Below are 20,426 nucleotides of genomic sequence, written 5' to 3'. Positions count from 1 at the left end.
GCAAGGAGACAAGAGCATGACGCCAGGCTACGGACGCAAGTCATCACCCGTCAGACCCCAGCTTCGAGTCCGAGAGCTGACAGGCAGCGTACGGCGGGAGCGGGCCACTGTATACGTCCGGCTCGGCCAACGGGCGAGTCCAGTCATCCGAACACAGCGGAAGGAGGAGGTGAGGGGACACTCGGAATTCGGCCGTGGTGAAATTCAAGATGGCTGACACTTGGACACATGGTGAATTCATATTTAGAGTCTATTTAGCCTAAAAAAGTCATCATCTTTAAATAATGCTACAAAAAGATGAATGTAATATACATTTTTGAGTGATACTCGAAATTCTTCAAGATGGCGTATTAATAAAGTGTCAACAAAGCAAATTGATTTTCACACACGCTAATGCAATCTGCTTGACCTCACTGAGCGTCTTCTCTTGTAATCGCGCGGAAGTGCTAACGTGCTTCTGGGGGAACTTGACCTTGAATCCGAACTAAACAAAAGCCTGCGCGGCAATCATATAATCACTTGATGAGACCTAAAAGGACTACTTTGGTGCGGAAATGTCTCAAAATTTCCATTTGACGTCAGAAGAAAATATACGCCCAACTTATCCCTTTCCCGTTGTGAATCAGACTGCTGTGCATGACCAGCTTTTTTTTTCTTTTTCTTTTTCTTCAGGGTATCCATAGCGTCTTTGGTGGCCCAGCGTGGGAGGGTCAAGTTGTGGCTCCTCCGCACACAAGCGCATTAACATCCGCGGTTCCGCTAGTAATCACATTACACGACATGATTCGCAGCGTAAGAGGGGAAGCTCTTGTGTGGGTTGGAGAGTTACAAACGGCTACGATTCTTTGTTTCGAGCGTCCCGGCTATTTTTAGACCCGCTCTGAAGATAACAGATGCTCATTTTTGCACGTGTGAATGAGAGTGTTCAACCTGGCCTGGAATCCACCCATTTCATAACTATTTAATTATCAGTTGAATATTTTGTCCTATTCACGCCGAAGTGGTGCCGAAGTGGTGCAAGTAAGAAAGAAAACTCTTTTAAAATGGCAGTGTGTGTGGGTGTGCACCTTGGCAGCGTCTTGGACCCACTACATTTTCTTCCCAGACAGCTTGTGAAGGCAGTTAGGGAGTGACCGTTCCTGCTCTGCACTTTTTTCCGGCTCTGCAAAGTGACAGAAAATAAATCTTGATTAAACACTTTGAAATATTTTAATTAACTTTTTTTTTTCTTTGGGGCGGAGCTTATACAAATTGTTGTTAGTTTAACCTTGTGCTTCCTGTAACTAACATCCCAGGTATTATGCTTCCAGCAGAGGGTGTTAAATATTCAACGCAGGAAGATGGTCAGGTTCTTTAATAGGCAGCACATGGGACTCCGTTTAATTAAAAGCTTTTCATTGTAATTGTGAATCTAATACAATCCTATCGTTAATTAGCATCTCGGAGCATGTGCGAGAAATTGCAGCGCTGGAGTCACCGCGGCTGGGAAAAAAAAAATATATCACAGAGAGGACACATTGAAAGAAAACTAACACGTTCGCTGGAGGTGCTGATCATTTCAAGTATGTTGACACATTTTTAACCCAAAACAAAACAAAAAAAACTCACAAGTGAGCAACTCAAGTTAAGCCACTTGTAAGTCAAGCTAGCACCATATATGCAAAAGTGCAGAGAGTACTACGTTGGGCCTTTTTAAATAAATGTCAGTTCATTTTCAAATCAGAAGGAAGCAGAGGAGATGGTGAGGGGAGGCCTCCTCTCCACATAGCTGATTATATCATTCAGAACGGATAAAAGCAAGCTTAGAAAAGAACGTTTTCACAAGCTGACAGGCCCATGACTCACAGTAAATGATGTGGCAAATTAAACACAAATTGAGCTAAAAAGTTCAGAGCCCGAGGCGGACTTATGATAAATTCTATTAAGGACGAATCTTACCTGATGGTAAAACTCTCTCTCCAAGGTCTCGCTCATCAGCGGCCAAAATCTTGGACAGTTTTGACTTCTCAAGGAACCTTTTAGTGCCGTCCCTCATTTGTTTAACTTCCAAACCGATTCCCACCTCTGAAATATATTGAGACTTCCATACTTGCGATGCTTACGCTGCTAATAAATTGCTCCCATTGTCTTGTTCCAAATGGAGCGCACCCTAGTTTGTCTCTGTCTTTTTATAGAAAATGTAAATAGACTCGAGAGAGCCAGCAGGGCTACATTTGCATTAATGCACATTATTCACTTTCTTATTTATTCCACAAAAGACGGCAAATAAATGCTCAGCGGAGCAGCGAGCGTATTGTTCAAGATGTGTCTTGTGATCTCCTGCCACATCAGCCTTCGTTGGTCTATCTAGCACCCTGTCACACGTTGTCACTTTTTCGTACGTGCGCTAAACCCCTTTGATAAGATTTGATGTTTCCGTGATGCTGAGAAGGCTTCTTTTTTTTTTCCTATCTCTCCCTTACACTTTGTCAAATTTCAAGACGACGCAGACGTTGACGGGGAGCCCGGAGACAAATCGGCTGTGACAGGTGCTAAGGAGAGTTGTTATTTTTTGCCGGTAATTGCGTATTATTAAGGGCGGGTGAGAGGAGGGCGACGACAGGATGGACGGGGAGGGAGGGGGGGGGGGAGAAACGGATGACAACGAGTGGGTCAGGGAGGGAGGAAGGAGAAATCATCTCGTAACGAGTTAGCGTGCGGACCTCGCGGGCACACAGAAGCAACATGCATGCTGCCAAGTGGACTCTGCGTGGCGCCCGGGGGCAGCCTTTCCTCCCATCTTGTGGCTCATTACAAGGCCAAGGCAGCGGTAATTCGTGTTCATTAACTTGCCGGGGTCACTGAGGGGCCTTCGGCGTCTTCTCCAGACTATTTAGCAGCGTTACGTATGCGTCGTCTTTCTAGGTTGGAGACCTTTTTCTGGTAAATTACGGATTGAATTGCAGAACGAGTGAGTCGTGGACCTCGGTGAGCTGCCCGAAGGGTTGAGCAAACACTTGCACCCCCCGTGAGGATCCGCATGACTCGATCGATGGCCTCGGCGCGCCCACCTGAAACGTCACACAAAACAGGTCACGTGGAACAAATACGGTGGTATTTTCTGGCTGATTCCGCACGGCGACTCCACGGGGAGTCAAAGCCACCCCCGAGACGGCGGTCAGAAATAGAACGCTGCCATCTTGGACACTTTGGGAGTGCATTGAGTCAGTGACAAGTCATCGTGACACAAATAACCGTGATTGGGTAACAACGAGTCACTTTTAAGAGGAGGGGGGGGTCACAACACACGACTTTGACTGGACAGGGTCGGGTTTGGATCACTCACCGCAAATGGAGCAGCGTAAGTTAAGTTGCCTTAAAAGAAAAGCCCCTAAATGTATTTTTTTTTAACTCCCGAATCACTATTTTCCCGTCGCGCTAGCAAAGAGGTTTACGCGCAAAAGCTGTGGTGTCTGCGAGAGATACGGCGGTTGAGTTTGGGCTCACAGTAATCCTTTGTCACATACAATGTGCAAACATAATAACGCTAAAGTACAGTGTAATCAGCGCTAGCGTAGCATCACGTCAGAAACACGATACCAGATAAGAAGACGCCATAAGCTTCATATGCGTTCAATCCTATTTTACATTTTTTTTTATCCTTTATGAGGTTTACCAGATCATTTTCATTCCACATCAGATATTCCTCGGCGATGTCTGAACGCAAGAACCACGCGTCTACCTCACATATTTGCTCCTTTTAATCATTTGAGGAGGCACTGCGGCACATCTCAAATCTTCATTGGCATTAAGTGCATGTTCCAGTAAAAAAAAAAAAAAGGGGAGCCGGCTTTTATAGTCCCTCCGACTTGACCTCCTCTCTGTGCGCACACCAATGTACTTCATCTCCGAGCACACTCCAAATCACTGTCTGGGCCAATTTCCCATCCCGCGGTGACATGACAGCTCGGCCTGGCGGACATTTTTGACTCAGCTTGGGATCTTAAGGAGATGATCATGCTGGATGATGCCACTTTAACGCCGCAGTCTTCAATTTATAGTAAGCATAACACGGGGAGGACGCTGCCACCTGGCTACATGGATTAACACACACACACACACACACGCACACACTCTCCCAAGGCCATAAACACTCATTATAATGTGCTATGTCATCTGCTGTGGGTTTGGCCTGGGAATTACACAGCCCGGAGTGTTTTCCCCGACTTGGCGCACATGTAAGTATGTGTTAGTATCAAAGCAGCTTTCTGGGATACAACGGGATTATTGAGTGTGAAGACGGCGATCTGACATCTTGCTTGATAAGATACGATCTATTATGTAGCGTGGCCCAGTCAGTCGAACGTAGTTGTTCTCAAAGCAGACGAGATCCCGTTTGTCCCGCTTTCATCCGACGAAGAATGGAAAACAAAGAAACGCAGCCGAGCGAGTCTTTGGTTTTTCATGAATGGAGAAAGACACAAAAGAAAATCCAGGCAAACATTACTTAGCAAACAAATCCCAATGATCTCTTTTCTCTCAAATGCTCAAAACGTAATTGGGGTTTTGTTTGACGGCAAATTTCCAACTGTAATTATTTCAGCGTGCTTGTATCTTTAAGTGTTTGTCTGAAAGCAAATTTTCTTTTCAGCCAGTGCGGGGAAATAGAAACATTGTACACAACACTGAATAGTAACCTGAGCCCAGACATGTGAGTCACGGTTACCGTGGAAACAATGCTACAATCCTGTCACATGATTCATTTTGTCATTTGATTGGTCGACTGACTAAACGGCATGTACGAACTCTTGAAGTATTTTTGTCGCAATAATGATAATCTCATGTGCTTATAACTGCTGTTATATTATCACATGTCCTACTAATTAGTCTTGAAAAGAGAAGCAGCATCACCATATGTGGCCCACACACACACAAAAACAAACACAGTATGAAACGGTGGCGTTCGATACCCAGCGGTTCACGGAAGGGTCACTTATAACACTGCCTGTCACTCAAAAGAAAAATAAATCCACGCACACTCCCATCCGACTGGGCTCTAGTGTTTTTGCCTTTGCTGGAAATTATAGCGGCCATTTTCAAGCGCGTCGCCGTGGCAACGACGGATTTAATGCATGTTGACGGGACGTGTTGCGGCGATAGGGGGTGGGCGGAGTTACGATAGCGGGATGGCGGCGCGGGGGAGGGGGTTACGTGCGCTCGACTCTATACGGTGAATGAATATGGAAAGCGTGCACGGGACGGCTCATCCTGATATAAGGTGCTTCGAAAATCTGGGATGGACCGTTATCGGCGCACCGTGAGCCAAGAGAGCGAGGGAGAGAGAGAGAGGGGCAGGAGAATGTGCTGCTATTTTAGTCTGGACGTTGTCATGGAAACTGCAGCCTCACTACAAATGGAGACGTCCAGAACACATGTATCGTCGGATAAATGGCGCGGAGGGCCCAGCGTGATACCGTAGACATGGCCGCCGCACACAGACTCCTGTTATCCATCTGGGAGATTGTGACACCCACCTGCCCTCATCTACGACTTATTCATATTGGGAGGGGGCAATGTTTATAATTTGGTTGTTTTTTTTAATGACAGCACTTCCCTCACAAGCATCCTCAACTGCTCCTTACTTCTCTCCATCGCCTGCACTCTGAAGGACGGCGGTATTCCCACATTTCTCTGTTGCTATAGCAACACCGCAGCGAGAACGGGAAGAAGAGGACGCGGGGAGAGGGTGGGGAGGGGGAGTGCAGAAAGAGGCCTAAAGATGAGCGGATGTGTGAACAATGCTAATTCTAACGCAATGGTGAACTCCACTCTCGAGTCGCATCGCATAATGCGCAGCTTCCAGATTTGCATAATAGCCTGTGGGAATATATTTGCGTGCTCAAATATTGCGCTGGAAGTTTTTTTTTTTTGGGGCGGGGGGGTTTCAAATGTCATCATATACAAATGCAAAGCTGTGCACGCGTGTCCGTCGCATGCGTTCAATCATCGCAAAGCAATGTCAAAGTGTTTCATGAGACAAGACAATGATGCATCTCTGTGGGAACCATATTGCAGCCAAGGGAAGGCCAAAGCTATTTCGCATCAATGTCATCATCCCATTCGATCAGGATGGGACACATTTGTATTATCGCTACGCACACACAGACACACACGTACAGTACAAGGCCTGAGAAGAAAGCAGCGTTGCATCATGTAAAGACGCATCACTGCGCCGTAGAGGGGACGAGCACCTTCCTCTGTCGCCGTACACGTGTTGGAGCAAAACTCGATAGATGCAGATCATATCTAATACGCCGTCATTAGTGCCCGATGCTTTTATGCTGTTTGCTACGTGGAGCAGTCTGCTGCATGTCAACTGTCTCGCTTGTCCTCTCCCCGACAATCAATAACTCATCTCTCCACGTCAATATTCCTCTGCCCCACGGGACTTAAATGTCCTTCTTTAGGACAGAAGGAGAATTGGCAAGATGGCAGCGACAGGACGGGATGGGAAAGCGAGGAGTGTGGACTTTCTTCCGCTTCTTTTTCCCCTATGCTTGCTTTCCTGTGGATTTCCAATATTAGGTTTAACAGTGGAAGTTGTAAATTAGAATTAGTAAAAAATAAAAATAAATATTCTATTAATGCTTCCTTCTCCTCACAATTGATACGATAAAAAAAATGTTTTCAATTTAGGTAACATGATTTGATGTAACTTCTGCGCCTATACAAGCAGCATAATAACAACGCTAAGCTAACTGTTTGCCATCTCCAGCTTCATATTGACCCAAGATACATGAGAGGGCTTTTAAATTCCTCATTTAATTAGCAGGAAAGCAAACAAATTACCCCAAATGCCAAGCTCTTATAAGCCGTGTAAAAACCTAGCGTACTCCCGGGGCACGACGGGGGCTAAGTAAATGTTCCGACATAATGCGCAGCGCCGATAAAAGCCAAAAGCATCGGGAGAATACAGAGTAAAGACATCGCCTCCATCAGACGTTATGGTAAATCAATAATCAAGTAAGTGTAATCTAATAACCGCATCCGTACTGAGCCCGAGTGTGTGTGTGTGTGTGGGCGTGTATCCACTGGGGAACATTTTGCTACACACTGTACATTCCTGCGGTAATTACTCCGAGGTGTCTGCTCGCTGTGTTTGCTGCAAACTAAATATTCATGGGAGAGTAATCGCTGTCACTTCATCACGTAGACGACGGAGGATAAAGGCGTTAGAGGACAAGTGATACAACGTATAAAAACATAATATAAAACTCCCGGAAAATTAAAAATTAAAAAAAAATACTAAAACCGGATGACAAATTGTCAGTCAATTTTTTTCAAGTCAAGTTGTAACCATTCTACGTGTACACGCATCCGCAACATTTGTGTGCTTGCGCAATCAATCAGCCCCCCCCTCTTTCTCGCTCCCCGTAGGTTACATGCCTTGTTGGTCAGGCTGATTGTTTCATCCCCCGGAGGTGGCGAGAAACTCTGCGGGCTTGTGAAATCTTGTGACACGCACTGGATAGATAGTGACGCATGTCCACTCGAGCGGCGTGGCCACTGGATGTATCTCTGAAGCCGCCGCGCAGAGTTATTTAGATGGAAACGTATCGGTCTGTCTTTCTATACCTTGCATTGTCTAACTGTCCATCTTTTTTGTAATCTTACAAACAAGGGGGGAAAAAAAAGAAAACTAAGTTTCCTATTGGTCCCGTGACCCAGATTCATGTCGCTTTTAACGATTTCCCCTTATATCTTTGTGAAGGCAGAATTGTCGTTGGCGATCTGACGCAAAGGTGAGCCCTAATGAAGTGTTTACGTCCACGCAATCGTTTCAAAAGCAAGTGATTCATCTTAAATGACTGTCTTCCATCCACCTAATTAAGTCAAATCAGGGCTCCATCCTCGCATAAACTGGAATATTTGTCTTTTTTCTCCCCCCATTTGATGTTTTGCTCTTGCTTCAGCCCACGCAAGCACATCAAATATGTCCGCCCTGCGCTTATTTCGCCGCCCGTGAGGTGTGAAGGAACGAGCGGCTTTGGCATTTTTCATGGCTCCCGACGCGAGCGCAGACTGACACCTCGGCTTCGCGGCGGAGTTGATGTTGTGTCAGGTTCCCCGCAGACCGTGCAGCCTGTCGACGGGCCACGGGGGCCCGGGGATTCCCTCGAGAAGCCTGCAGCTGGGACGTTAGTTATTGAATTTGAAGGGGAAATATAGTCTTTAAGCTGTGATAGTGAGTACACACATTTCTGTACCAATTTCACCTTATCGCATATCCCAAAATGAGTCATCGTATCGAATTTGCTGATTTCCAATCACGCCGTTAGCGTATTAGCCAACAAGTCTATAATTAGGGTTTTAATCAGTCGAACGGCCAAACATTTTGGAGAAACCAGCATCCTTTTATTATACCAACAGATATTTTGTGGTTGTGCAAATCTCTTCACACTTTCTGTTTACTAGCCAGCTGGCACCTCAGCCTAGCAAGATTTGCTGTAAAAGCGCTACATTTGTACTGTTTATCCAAAAGTAGCACTTATGTGTGTTAATTGTCAAAAACAAATAGACTAACTACACAGCAACTTCTGAAGCATAAAAAACACACAGTAAATATGTGTGAAGAGATCTTTAGGGGCATTTATTGAGGGGGGGGGCTGTATGCTAGAAGTGAACTCAATTCACAATAAGCAGCACTTGGGCAAATTGGGCACAATTCTGCAACATAGCTTAGTTTTGAGCCATTCTATCTTAATGATAACCAAATAATGGTACTCACGGTAATATGTTCTTTATCCTCTGTGAAGAATGACTCACATTAGTGCCGCACCGATGAGCTGAGAGGAGCTGAGACGGCTCACTGAACAGTCTGTCTTATTCAGGCCACCAGATATCTGAGGCAGGAAGCCTAAAAAGAACAGCACAATGGTCATTTAGGTAATGCAGTGCAACATTACTGTTTGATTTAATAAAATGAAATATTATGGAATGTCATTTTACCTCATCGTGTGTGTATTCATAAGATATACGACCCACAAAGCTTTTGATGATGAATTTCTGTTAAAAGAGCTTTTCCCAAAATGGCGGCAGGGCCATTTTGAGGATTCGCAATAAAAAGTTCTGTAAAGTTCTTTACTGATTCAAGCTTGTTAGCAATAACTGCCTGTTGTGTCCTTTTTAATTCGTTTACATTCTTTTTACAGCAGTGCTGTTTAGTAACGTTTTATGACATTGTGAAACCTTGTGATAAAATGAACACAGATGCAAAGAGACAGCCATTGATGATATTTCTCATATTATGAAACACGGTTTTCTACCTTTCAGGGAGCAAAAAGGTCATTCCATTTCCTGTTTTGTTATTCCGGTCATCGACATCAGTCCATATCTTTAAGGTCGTTCGTCTTGGTATGATCCAGAAGTCTCTGTAATCATCTGATGGAACACACAGACGAGAACTGCAACTGAAGCCATTATATACAGTGAGGGACAACTTTCTACAATCTCACCTGTTGAGTTTCATTCAAAAACGCTCATACAATTTTAACAACCATAGATCTTTCCAGCAGCTTATAAAATTAAATTACCGAGCTTCAAGACTACCCTATGAATGTATGCACTGTGATAACGTATTTCATTATAAGAGGGCCTTGTAAATAAAATAAATCACACATTAAATCATTTCGAAGTTGTTCCGAATTCTTTCGACATCATCACATTTCAGCGGGAATAAGGCAAGCTCCCATCAGGCAAAGCGCACAAATCTCCACGGTAACATTCAGGTTGGAACATCGGCACCATGGCGACCGTGCAGAGACCGACCGCTCGCTCACACATGAGACGTTATCTCATATGCTCTTTGAAATCCGACGACTGGGCCTCCAAACGGATCACATCAAGGGAGCGGCCATATGTTCTGTCTTTAGTCTTCATTTATATTCTCGGTGTGTTCATCCTTGTTTTGCTGGATGCAACTGTCGGGGAGGGGCATTAACCGCGATATACATCAGCGTTTTAATGGGATGCACGATCAAAAACAGCCAGTCTGAGAAGAAGCCTGGCCGTGTTTGAGACAACTTGACTCACTTGATCGATTGCTCCACTTGTGAGATTATACTGCGGGGCGAAGCGTAACAGATCCACTGTTAAGCGTCGAACAGGATGAGCTGCTGTTTGTTGACATGGAAGGCGTTCTGACGTTCCTTTAATAACAGAGAACAGAGTCTTGTGGGTTTTCGCTCGACGCCCAGCTCGTATTATTACCTCGACTATGACTAGTTGTCAATGTTGTGTAATCGATACGGACCTGCGAGAACAAAATAAGACTTGACACAGCCTCTGCAACTTCTTTGTGTGCATTTTGTGCCATTCAGTAAAAGCATGCCTTAAAATGGAAGAGAAATATCAGTTTAAAGAGAAATAACAGTTTATAAAAATAACCTATGGGTAACAAAGAAATTAGATTGTGTTTGTGGTCTTGTTTGAAATATATAAACATACTATAATTAATTTTTTAAGACCTTATAAAGAGAATTCAAAAATGCTCAAGGTTCTTCTCGACCCATTTCTCCCCCAGCTGTGTACTGGAGTGGACCTAATTAGCTAGAAAGCTAACAATGCTTACACACCGACTATACATATTCCCTGAATTTACAGAACAGCCACATATTATGTATTTTACATTATTTATGATATTGTAACATGATGGGAAGCAAAGCATTATGAGTAGCTAACGTGTGGAAAGTTCTTTTGTTCAATTATTTCTCATGCGGTGTGAGCCACACGCTAAATGACGTCTAAATAAATAAATAGAATAAATGTGCTCACATATCTGTCATGTAGCGTGAAACAGAGACTAAACGATGTGCAAATAAATTACTTAAATAAAATAAATATTAAAATTTAAGTGTCTTTTTGTACACAGACATACCGACAGCACTTGGCGAGGTGATGACGTAGCCCAACCCGGGAATTTGTTAGCTCGCAAGCTAGCAGGTGGCTAACGCCAATAGCTCTTGGACAAGACGCGAAAAGTTATTTGACAACAATGCTTTAATATACATTGCAACCAGTGGAGGCTTTAAAAATATATTTTTTCAAATTTTAAATATAGATGTTATATTCGAAAGCGTTGTGGAATTTGATTGACAGCTAAACAGGGCGTGGTTACGTCAAATTGAGCAGACACGCCCACAAATCAAACTAATATTAAAATTTGGCAAAATTGTAAACAATACTCTGTGATGTGTGAAATTTACAAGTTTTTTATTATCACTTTAAAGGGACAAAGTAGTGAACCAGATATATGAGCACTGAAGCGAATTTGATCAAATTTTAATCCATTAAAGAGAAAGTCAAGTCAAAAATGTTCTTTCCAATACGTTCTGTGCCCCCACTAATTCAAACACGGTATTCAGATTAATATTGCGTTTGTGGAATATGAATTAATCAGAAAAGTCCATCCATTTTCATCAACCTCAGAGCGGTGAATTCATATTCCACAAACGTAATATGAATTAATAATCACACATCCAGCCTGTGCTCAATTGCAACAAACATTATACCCCCCAAAAAATCTAAATTAACACCTCACCGAAACAAATGTCATACAAGGGCTCCAAAAATAAATGCCACCTTCCTCCAGTTTTCATGAAAACACTCCTTTTGTAGCATCTGCTATAGGAGAGTGACTAATCGCCTGTCTGAACATGTTAATAGCTCAGATGACACCTTTCATTAGCACGGTGACTAATGGCGGAACCACAACCCATACGTCCACCCCTGGTTCAGCACAGAACTCCTCACGTTTCGCTATCTCGGTTGCCATATTGAGCCGTCACAATCCAATATATGATTCATTTATTTCACACATAATGATACATGGCTAGACAACTGTACACATTATATCAAACTAACAAAAATAAAGAAATACATAGTTGAAACGCGAGAAGCGCAAATGGCATCGAACATATGAAAGTTACACTGTAAAAATGCAGTTCTTACAATTGTCATACAACCAGACATTGTTATTATTGATATACTGTACATTTCCATTCATTCTACTCATCCTCGGTGGGATGTTGGATCCCGTCCGGATTGCTGCTGCTGCTGCTGCGGCGGAGAGATGTCGAAACGTCATTAACGACGGCGTTTATGGCATGATTATAGTCACCATGAGCGAGGAGGTCATATCAAATTCCTGGCTACGGATCTGCTTGAAATAACACATAGAAGTCAACACTTTTATTTTTAGCCGCACATGTTTTTGCATGGGAATACCGCGTCCTGTTTGTGAAACATTAGTTGGAACATGATGGCATTGTAAGAATTGATACGATTCAAATACCAAGTAGCCGGCTGTTACAAAATACATAATACACCCTCGGAACACAAAAAATCGTAATGGGTACTACTGAAGCAACAGACAGAAGTTGGTCAAACAGAGATCGCCGTTTACTGTACTACAACCTAAATAGACTTGAAGCCAATTCAAAGATTCACAATGAGTGTTGCAATTGAGCCCTTATGTTCTCTGAGAAGTAGCCAAACTGAAAACATGTATCATAACCAACCTCCCCGACCTCCGACCCCGCTCGTTAGTCACATAGAAACAAACTCTACCCGAATATACATCCACCCCCAAAATATCTCTGCGTCCGAGTTTGCAATGATACATATTTAAATGAAAATATATTTATATAATTTGTGGAGTTTTCACAGTAGGTTGTACTGCACTGTACCTTTTTGTCCATCTACGTATGCCTACGTTATTGTCACCTCAGGGAGGGGGGCGGGGTGGGGGGGAGAGTCTATTGAGTCACTTCAGAGCAAATGTGGCTTCTTTTTGAGAAGAAAAATGTCTCTCGGATTTCATATCTCCGTAATCTCTGCCATCTTCAGCGTGGTAAGTACTAGTGTGCATGTCTTCCATCTCTCCGGGCCAACAATGATTTAGGGCCCGATTACTTCCAAAGACTTGTTTTTTTTTTTCGTTTTTTTTTCCCTTTGACAAGACAGTTTGGAGAAAATGCAAAAAAAAAAAAACATTTGCTTTGGCACAGATTTACATCGTAGCAATGTCCATTCCTTGATCTCCTTGGCCGTGAGCGTTACGACAGACACAAGTGGCCCACTGTGGCTGGGCGCACCGTCACGGACGAGTCTTTGTGTTTGTGTGTCACCGCCGCCGCCGCCGCCGCCGCGTCCCGTCTATCCCGTCTCCCGACGTAAAGTCAAAGCACTCTAGTGTCTCATCATTCCGAGCATAAACCCAACATGAATCCCCTCTCTGTCCCACCGGCGCTTTTAAATCTGAGTCTCCTGGACATTTTCCTTTGAGTTCCCCTTGAAGAGAAGCGGCTCCATTTGGGGATTCTGGTTCTGGCCCATGAAACCTTTAATCGATCCGTGTAGGCCCATGGTGGGCATGGGGAGAGACATGGGCAGAGGCGGCGACATTGAACTCGGGTTGGTGTTGGTGCCGTTTCCCGAGGACATGAGCAGATTGGCTGTGGAGATGGGGACGGGCGTACAGGAGATGGGGATTTCCTGGCCTTGCTGGTTCTTGTGCATTCCTCCCGATCCCATTCCGTCGGGCCCGATACTAAGACCCATCACGTTGTTGTTGAAATGATGGGTCTTGTAGTAGTGGTTCAACGTATCCGAACGGCCGATGTTGGGTAGGTTGACGATTTCGGGATGATGTATCCTCAGGGTTCCTTCTCCGCCGCCGGCGTTCATGGTGGACCCGCCCGAGATACCGCTTCCGGCGCCGGCTCCGATTTCGTCTTCCACGTTGACGATTTCGATGGCTCTGGCCGGGCCGTGGTGCTTGTGCAGCTGGTGTTGCTTGCGGAGCTTATAGAAGACCACCAACATGACGGCCGCCATAAACGTAATGGCCACAAAGCAACCGATGATAATCTTGGTGGTTTTCATGACATCGTCCAGGCCGGGAATGTTAGTTACGTCAATTATGGACACGGTCACGGCGTTCTCCGTGGCTCTGTTTGCCCGCGGGGACAGCGAGGAAAGCGAAGAGAGAGAAGGGGTTATAGTGATGCCGTCTAAGACCCCTCGTTCAACAGTAGGGTTAGGGAAATCTATGAAGGTCTCGTTGATGTACTGCCTCGCCGAGTTCTTATCGTCCCCGCCTCCCACCGTCTCGACTGTCTCCACAGTGACGGTGGTGAAGTAGCTGTAGCTGTTGCTGGGATCCGACGCGGAGACGTTGAGCACGGCGGTGGCGGTGGTGTTCCCCGCCGAGTTGGTCACCATGCAAGTGTACTGCCCGGTGTCCTGCACGGTCACGTTGGTGAAGTTGAGCGTTCCGTCGTGGAGCACCGAGATCCTGACGCGGTACGATCCGTGGGTCATTAGGGTGCCGTTGGGCGTGAGCCAGTTGACGGAGGTCATGGAGGTTCCCGTGCGGCACTTGAGCTCGGCGGCCATGCCCTCGGTGACGTTGAGGTCGGTGGGCGGTTCCACGATGACCGGGGCGTAACAGATGAAATGGCTCTGATCCAGTTCGCCGATGTACTTGCCCTTCAGGCCCGGCGGTGCGTGACATCGGGCGCAACACGTGGTGTTGCTGGGAACCGTTTCTTTGAGCCACCAGCTGAGCCACAGAATCTCACAGGTGCACGACCACGGGTTGTGATTGAGGTGGACCCTCTCCAACTGATGCAAAGGCGTGAAGAGGTCATGAGGCAGCGAATGAAGCGAATTGTGGGACAGGTTGAGCTCCTCCAAGTTTTTCAGATCATCAAAAGTGTTGCGCTCAATCACCGACACCTTGGAGTGCATGAGCCACAGCTTTCGTAGAGACACCAGACCCTGGAAGGATCCCGGCCGGACGATCCCCAACTGGTTGCCCGACAACTCCAGCTCCTCCAGTCGTACGAGCGGGGTGAGGTTGGGGATGTCCTTCAAGCCGCACATGCCGAGGTTCAAGAAACGCAAGTTGACCAGACCTTCAAAGGCGGCCTCGGAGATGAAATTCAGTTTCCTGAGTTCCCCGAGATCGAGACGGCGTAAAGAGGGAACGCGGTGAAAGGCGAAGGCCGCCAGCGTCTCGATGGGGTTGTTCCGTAGCCATAGTTCCCTTAGCTTGCTGAGGTACTCAAAGGCCTGCGACGGTACCACGGTGAGACGGTTGTCGAACAGCTCCAGCGTGTTGAGGTTCGGCAGCCCATTGAACGCTCCCACCTCGATCTGCCGGATGTGATTCTTGGAGAGCTGGAGGATTTCCAGATGCCGCAGATGTTTGAAGGTGTCAGACCTGATCACCTGGAAACGGAAACACGGCCACACGTTTGTAGCACCCCGTCCAAAAACACGCGACAACTCCCGACGTGACGTGGCGCTCACCTGAATTGTGTTCTCCTGGAGATTGAGGTATCTGGTGTTTTCGGAAATACGGTCCGGGACTTGGTCTAGGGTCTTCCTGGTGCAGATGACGCGGCTGGCCTGATTGGAGCAGCTACAGGGGACCGGGCAGGGGGGTGCCGCTTCTGTCAGCTGAGGTCCATGGTTGTGGAACCACAACAAAAGGTGGACCAACCAGAGGAGGGGGGAAGGGGTGCAGGGTCTGGTCACCATGACAACACGCATGGCAACTGAGTCATGACCCACCCCTACTGCCGTATGATGTTATAAATTACCTCCTAACAGGGGGACTTTAAGTGCTTATTTTTATGTCCATATTTTATGCTCTTATGCTGTTTTTCTCCTTCAAGTCGACTGCTCAATAATTTAGAAAGACGGGTGTAATGTTATATTAAAGAGACTCTATCTTTAATAGATTTTACTTTGCTCACGCTTCTATGACTACCAAGCACCTTGATCTTCCTTGCATGTCATTTTAAGAGAGCATGTCCCTTTTTTGTTCCCATGACAATTATTAGTAGAAAATTATATTTGGGAGCAATTTGGTCTTCTCCGCAGAGGTTGTTTGTTTCTTCTCACTGTGGAAGGAGGGGCTGGGGTGGGGATGGGGTAGACGAGAGGAAAGGAGAAAAAGAAAGAAAGGAGGTCAAGTCATGCACAGTGCGCCAGCTTTGAGATATTAGCCTAACACATTCATGCAAGGATGCCCAGGATGGAATTTAATTATGAAAATATTACAACGTCCTGTTGCTGGAGACAAGCAAGGTCAGACTTCAATTTGTGAAGTCTTTCCAATTGTGGCGCAATTAGACGCTGAGCTGCCATTTTCTTGACGTTCAACTTAATGTTGTCATCTTGAGATGGACTCCCCAAAACAAATCTTCATTTAAGATCACGCAGACATCATTAAGGAAAAGAAAAAACGCAATATTATTAACCTGTTAACAAATGAGACCCTAAATTAAATTAGAATTATTATCGACCGCATGCGCTGTGTGCGACACACAATTAGAGCCTTGCTTGAGAGCCTGTCGCGCACTTTTTTTTTTTTTTTTTTTCTGAGGGCAACCAGAAATGCCTGCAAGCAGACTCACTAAATTTAGAATTGCTCGGGTTATTTCCCTGGCAGTGATAAGAGCAAATGTTTTCGAGAGATGACGACTCGACGGTCGGCGTCCTTGTGCAAATCTACATGATAAATTTCACTCTTGAGCAAACGGCGGGTTTTCGCTCCGATGGCGGCGGTTTGCGTCTCCTCTCCGATGCAGCGACGACGCATGGGCTCCTAGAAACACGGTTGCTGTGGCAACCTGCTCACTCACCATCTTGTGTTTTTACTGTCCAGCGCCCCATTCCACGTTATTATATTTAGCGGCGCTTGATGAACGCTTGCCACTCAAAAGACATAACAAGCTCCACTGCACTTAAATGTAATGGAATATTTATTTCTATATTTATGTCCGCGTTTAGATTGCAAAAGGGTGCTTGCCAGAGAGCAAAAAGAATTCAAATTGGAAGATCATAATATCTACAAGGTCATCATCATCAGTCTAGGAGGGGTGGCAAAAAAAAAAAAAAACTGAGCCGAAAACTGTTATAGCAGCTATTAAAGAAATTCATGAGGGAATGTGTTTGCTAAAAATAGACTTTTTTTTTTTTTTCTCAAATGTTCTGCACATCCCACAGATTTTCTCACACACCCTCATCCAGGCACACATTGTATAGAATCACACCAACTGTTGTCAACAACAGATACACAAATAGAGCGACGCCTGTGTGCCGTTGCCCTTTTTTTGTTTTTGGAGACTCATGACAGCTTGATTCAAAATGGCGGCTTCGGCCCAATCAACAGCTAATAAAAGGTTGAGTCGAAAAAACTGAGATTCATTTCTCATTAACGCAATTAAACAGTGAAAGCATTCATACAGTGCACTCCGGGTCATAGAGAACCCAAATTGGGTCAAATGGTTAACGAGGTTGACGATTCGACCCAGCAGGTTGAGTCATTTTCCGATTACACAACCCGATGTGATGAGTTGAAATAATTCACTCGAACTAACCCAATCAGGTGGTTCAGGAAAAACAACCCAGCATTTTTTTTTTTTTTTGTGGTTCTATTCTATTAGGGTTCTAAATCGGCCTTTTTGCAATGCAGCTAAAATGGTGAAAACGCATTTTTCCTTTAGGCCAAAAAAAAAAAGTCGATTATTTCTTCCTTCAATGCACTACCACACACGAGGGATATTTAAGCGGCTTTGGTAGGTGTGTGGTTTCTTTCCACAGCCTTGGGGGAGCAAAAACACATTATTCACATGTTGAGGACCACACAAGGTAACAAACCTTTCACTGTGTGGAGAGAGAGAGAGAGAGAGAGAGAGAGAGAGAGAGAGACCTTGACACTGAAAGCCTGTTGCCTTGACATGCCACCCTCAATCGCTCCACCATATGAGACGAGTTATATCTCATGAGATGCTCTTCAGCTAATAGAATACTCAACTCGTTTTTTTTCCAGAGGGAGGGGGGGGGGGGTAATGGTTGAATCATGACATTGCTAACACGCCTGCGTTTTATTTATTTTTCTCCCTCCCGTTGAAGAAAATTCTCAAAGGTGTATTTCTCTCTCTCTCTCGCTTTCTCTCACGCTCTCTTCTTTTTTTTTTTTATCTTTGTTGCTCTTTGGTGTTGAGAGCAGATTGCAACAATGTCGGTATTGATTATTCGATCAGGCCTGAGAGAGCGCTCAGTCGTGAAAAGACAAATTAGCTGCAAGCTGCTGACCAATTGCTACAAACCAATCACATTGTGATTGTATCAAGCCTTTCCACAACACAGTCGTTAAGGTTTATGAAGAGGCCGGAGGAAGAAAAAAAAAAAAAAAAAGTGGTGTGAGTTGTTTTTGGTGAAGGGGGGGGGGGTATCACAAGGCCCCGATGAGATGATGGTGTGCATGGAACACAAAGCGACACAGGTGCATCGGGGCCAACATCATCTACTGTAACTATGACAACACTAGATTGATTCAGGACGTGGGAATCAGGGGAGGCAGAAATGCAGCTTCATGGCGATCATCACAATCAAAACGATAAGGATTTTTTTTTTCTTAACGATTCAATCACAGCACTCTCCCTTTCGATACGGACCACAATCGAACAGAATGGCCTTATTCATCTTTGCAGCTGCACTCACCATATACGGCGCACCTTCCTCCAGAACGCAATTGAAATTCTGAATAGGCCTAATTCTGCACATGCTGCATTACAAAATGGCTTGCACCCGCTTAATGACAACTGCACCCACAACCCCCCCACCCTACCCCACCTCCCTCGGCCGTTTCTTTAAAGGCAATGAAATGTGCTTACATAATACATTTGCTTTTTTTGATTTTCCTTTTGCGCGTCTAAATTATTCATCCCGGCTAAATTGTCATGCATCTCCGCAGCTTCTGCACAATTTGCCACCTGATAATCTTCTTCGTCGGGATGTCAGCGTGCACAACGCGCCGGCCATTTCATCCTTGGCTTTAAACGTACACACCTGCACAAACATGCACTTACCTCGGCGTTGCGGAGTCTAACGTCGATGTTTTCCCTTCAACATCCTCATCAGCGCTCGCTCGCTCGTCTGTCTTCCCCCCCACCCCCCCTCACCCCCTTTCTCCAAAATGGATTGGCTTGTCTCCCGGGCTGAGAGCTGCCCTCTTCTTGTTCGTCTTGTCGGCTATTCCGCAGCGCCAACGCAACGCGGGGGTCTGCACGGCGGCGGCGGCGGCAGCGGAGGTGCTGCTGGTGATGACGGCCGCTTACACCAATCCACGCCGACAGGCACGCGTGACAAACAATTGAAGGAGGCTTGAAAGGGAGAGAGGGGGGGAGGAAAAAAAAAAAGCTTCAGTTGAAAGGCCACTGGGAGACGATGATGTTAGAATGATCACATTGAATTGAAGGAGGACGACGTTGCATGCGCGCGTCCGTTCATCCTTGGAGAAGGCGCGCATGCAGGCTGCGCACAAGGTTTTTTTTTTTTTTGCGCCCGCGTCTTTACGCACATTTCGCATGTCTCCCTCTCTGAATCCCACTAAGAGCAGCAAAGATGCGCTTCTCATGGCTACACCTGCAGTCATGGAGCCATTCAAGCAATTCATCCGCATGAGTTATCTTGTAAAAGAGAAAGCAGGATGCTGACACATATTTTAGTCATGACTCAGTATCAGGACAAGTTGCGGTGGGCAAATTGACTCGATTAGAAAGTAACTACTGATTGACTGCTTTGGAAATAACTTGATTTTTGCAGAAGTTAAATTGTAGTGACCTCCACCTCTAAATATCATGACTAAGCAACATTGTGTGAGCTACTTTATTTTTACTTCTTTATTTATTAACAATTAAAGTAAAGCAACATATAGATATTGGTTTCCTCAGAAAAAAAAAAAACATTTAGTTAGGGGTAGACTTTTTTTCCCCTAGTCGATATGGACTTAATCCGGCCTCTTAGATTCAAATCACTTAAAGCGATTTCTGTTGTGCAGACAGTGCAGAAAGCATTATGTGTGTGCGTGTGTTGAATTGGCCCCTACACATTTAGTGTCTCCGCTCATCAGTTCTTATGCTTTGACTGCCCTCCTGACTGTCATCTCCAAGTTAGCCCGTCTTCCCTCCGTCCCAGCCGGCACTAAAAGGTCAAAGGACGCAGAAGACCGGTTATGCTTCAGCAAAGACCCCCAAGATATGCACCCTCCGCTCGCTCCCTCCTCCCTTTTGCACTTCCCCTCCCTGTGAATGCCGTAGTGAGCATTGTTCACCAGCGCTGGCTTTTTTTTTTTTTTTTTTTGCTGAAAGCCGCACAGCAATGAGGTCTCTGTGCCTTTTCGCCCCCCCCCTCCTCCTCTCGTCTACCCATCCCCCCTCTCTCTCTATTAAATTTCCAGTCACACAGCGGTGCAGAGGATATTCCTCCTTTCCCTTGTACCCCCCCACCCCCCAGCTGAAATCTCAGCGCACAATCCGGCCCGCGTCCCGACCTGGCCGCCTTTCAGCGCTCGGCTCTCCTCCCTGTAC

At 45.5% G+C, this 20,426-nt stretch overlaps 1 protein-coding gene across 1 annotated transcript; it reads right to left on the bottom strand.

The window, feature by feature from the left end:
* Nucleotides 1–11,827: 11,827 nt before the first annotated feature.
* On the bottom strand, nt 11,828–19,386 carry lrrc4bb (leucine rich repeat containing 4Bb). Its single transcript, XM_049760216.2, has 3 exons — nt 18,927–19,386; nt 15,355–15,965; nt 11,828–15,273 (listed from the first exon to the last, which is right to left on the bottom strand). Exons 2-3 carry the CDS (start codon nt 15,595–15,597, stop codon nt 13,291–13,293), a joined length of 2,226 nt encoding a protein of 741 aa, XP_049616173.1. The 5' UTR covers nt 15,598–15,965; nt 18,927–19,386; the 3' UTR covers nt 11,828–13,290.
* Nucleotides 19,387–20,426: the final 1,040 nt, after the last annotated feature.

Source organism: Syngnathus scovelli, chromosome 21 (genome assembly GCF_024217435.2).
Source record: "Syngnathus scovelli strain Florida chromosome 21, RoL_Ssco_1.2, whole genome shotgun sequence".
Lineage (NCBI taxonomy): Eukaryota > Metazoa > Chordata > Actinopteri > Syngnathiformes > Syngnathidae > Syngnathus > Syngnathus scovelli.
Note: the sequence above shows the minus strand (reverse complement) of the source record. Positions and strands in the feature narration are given on the sequence as shown.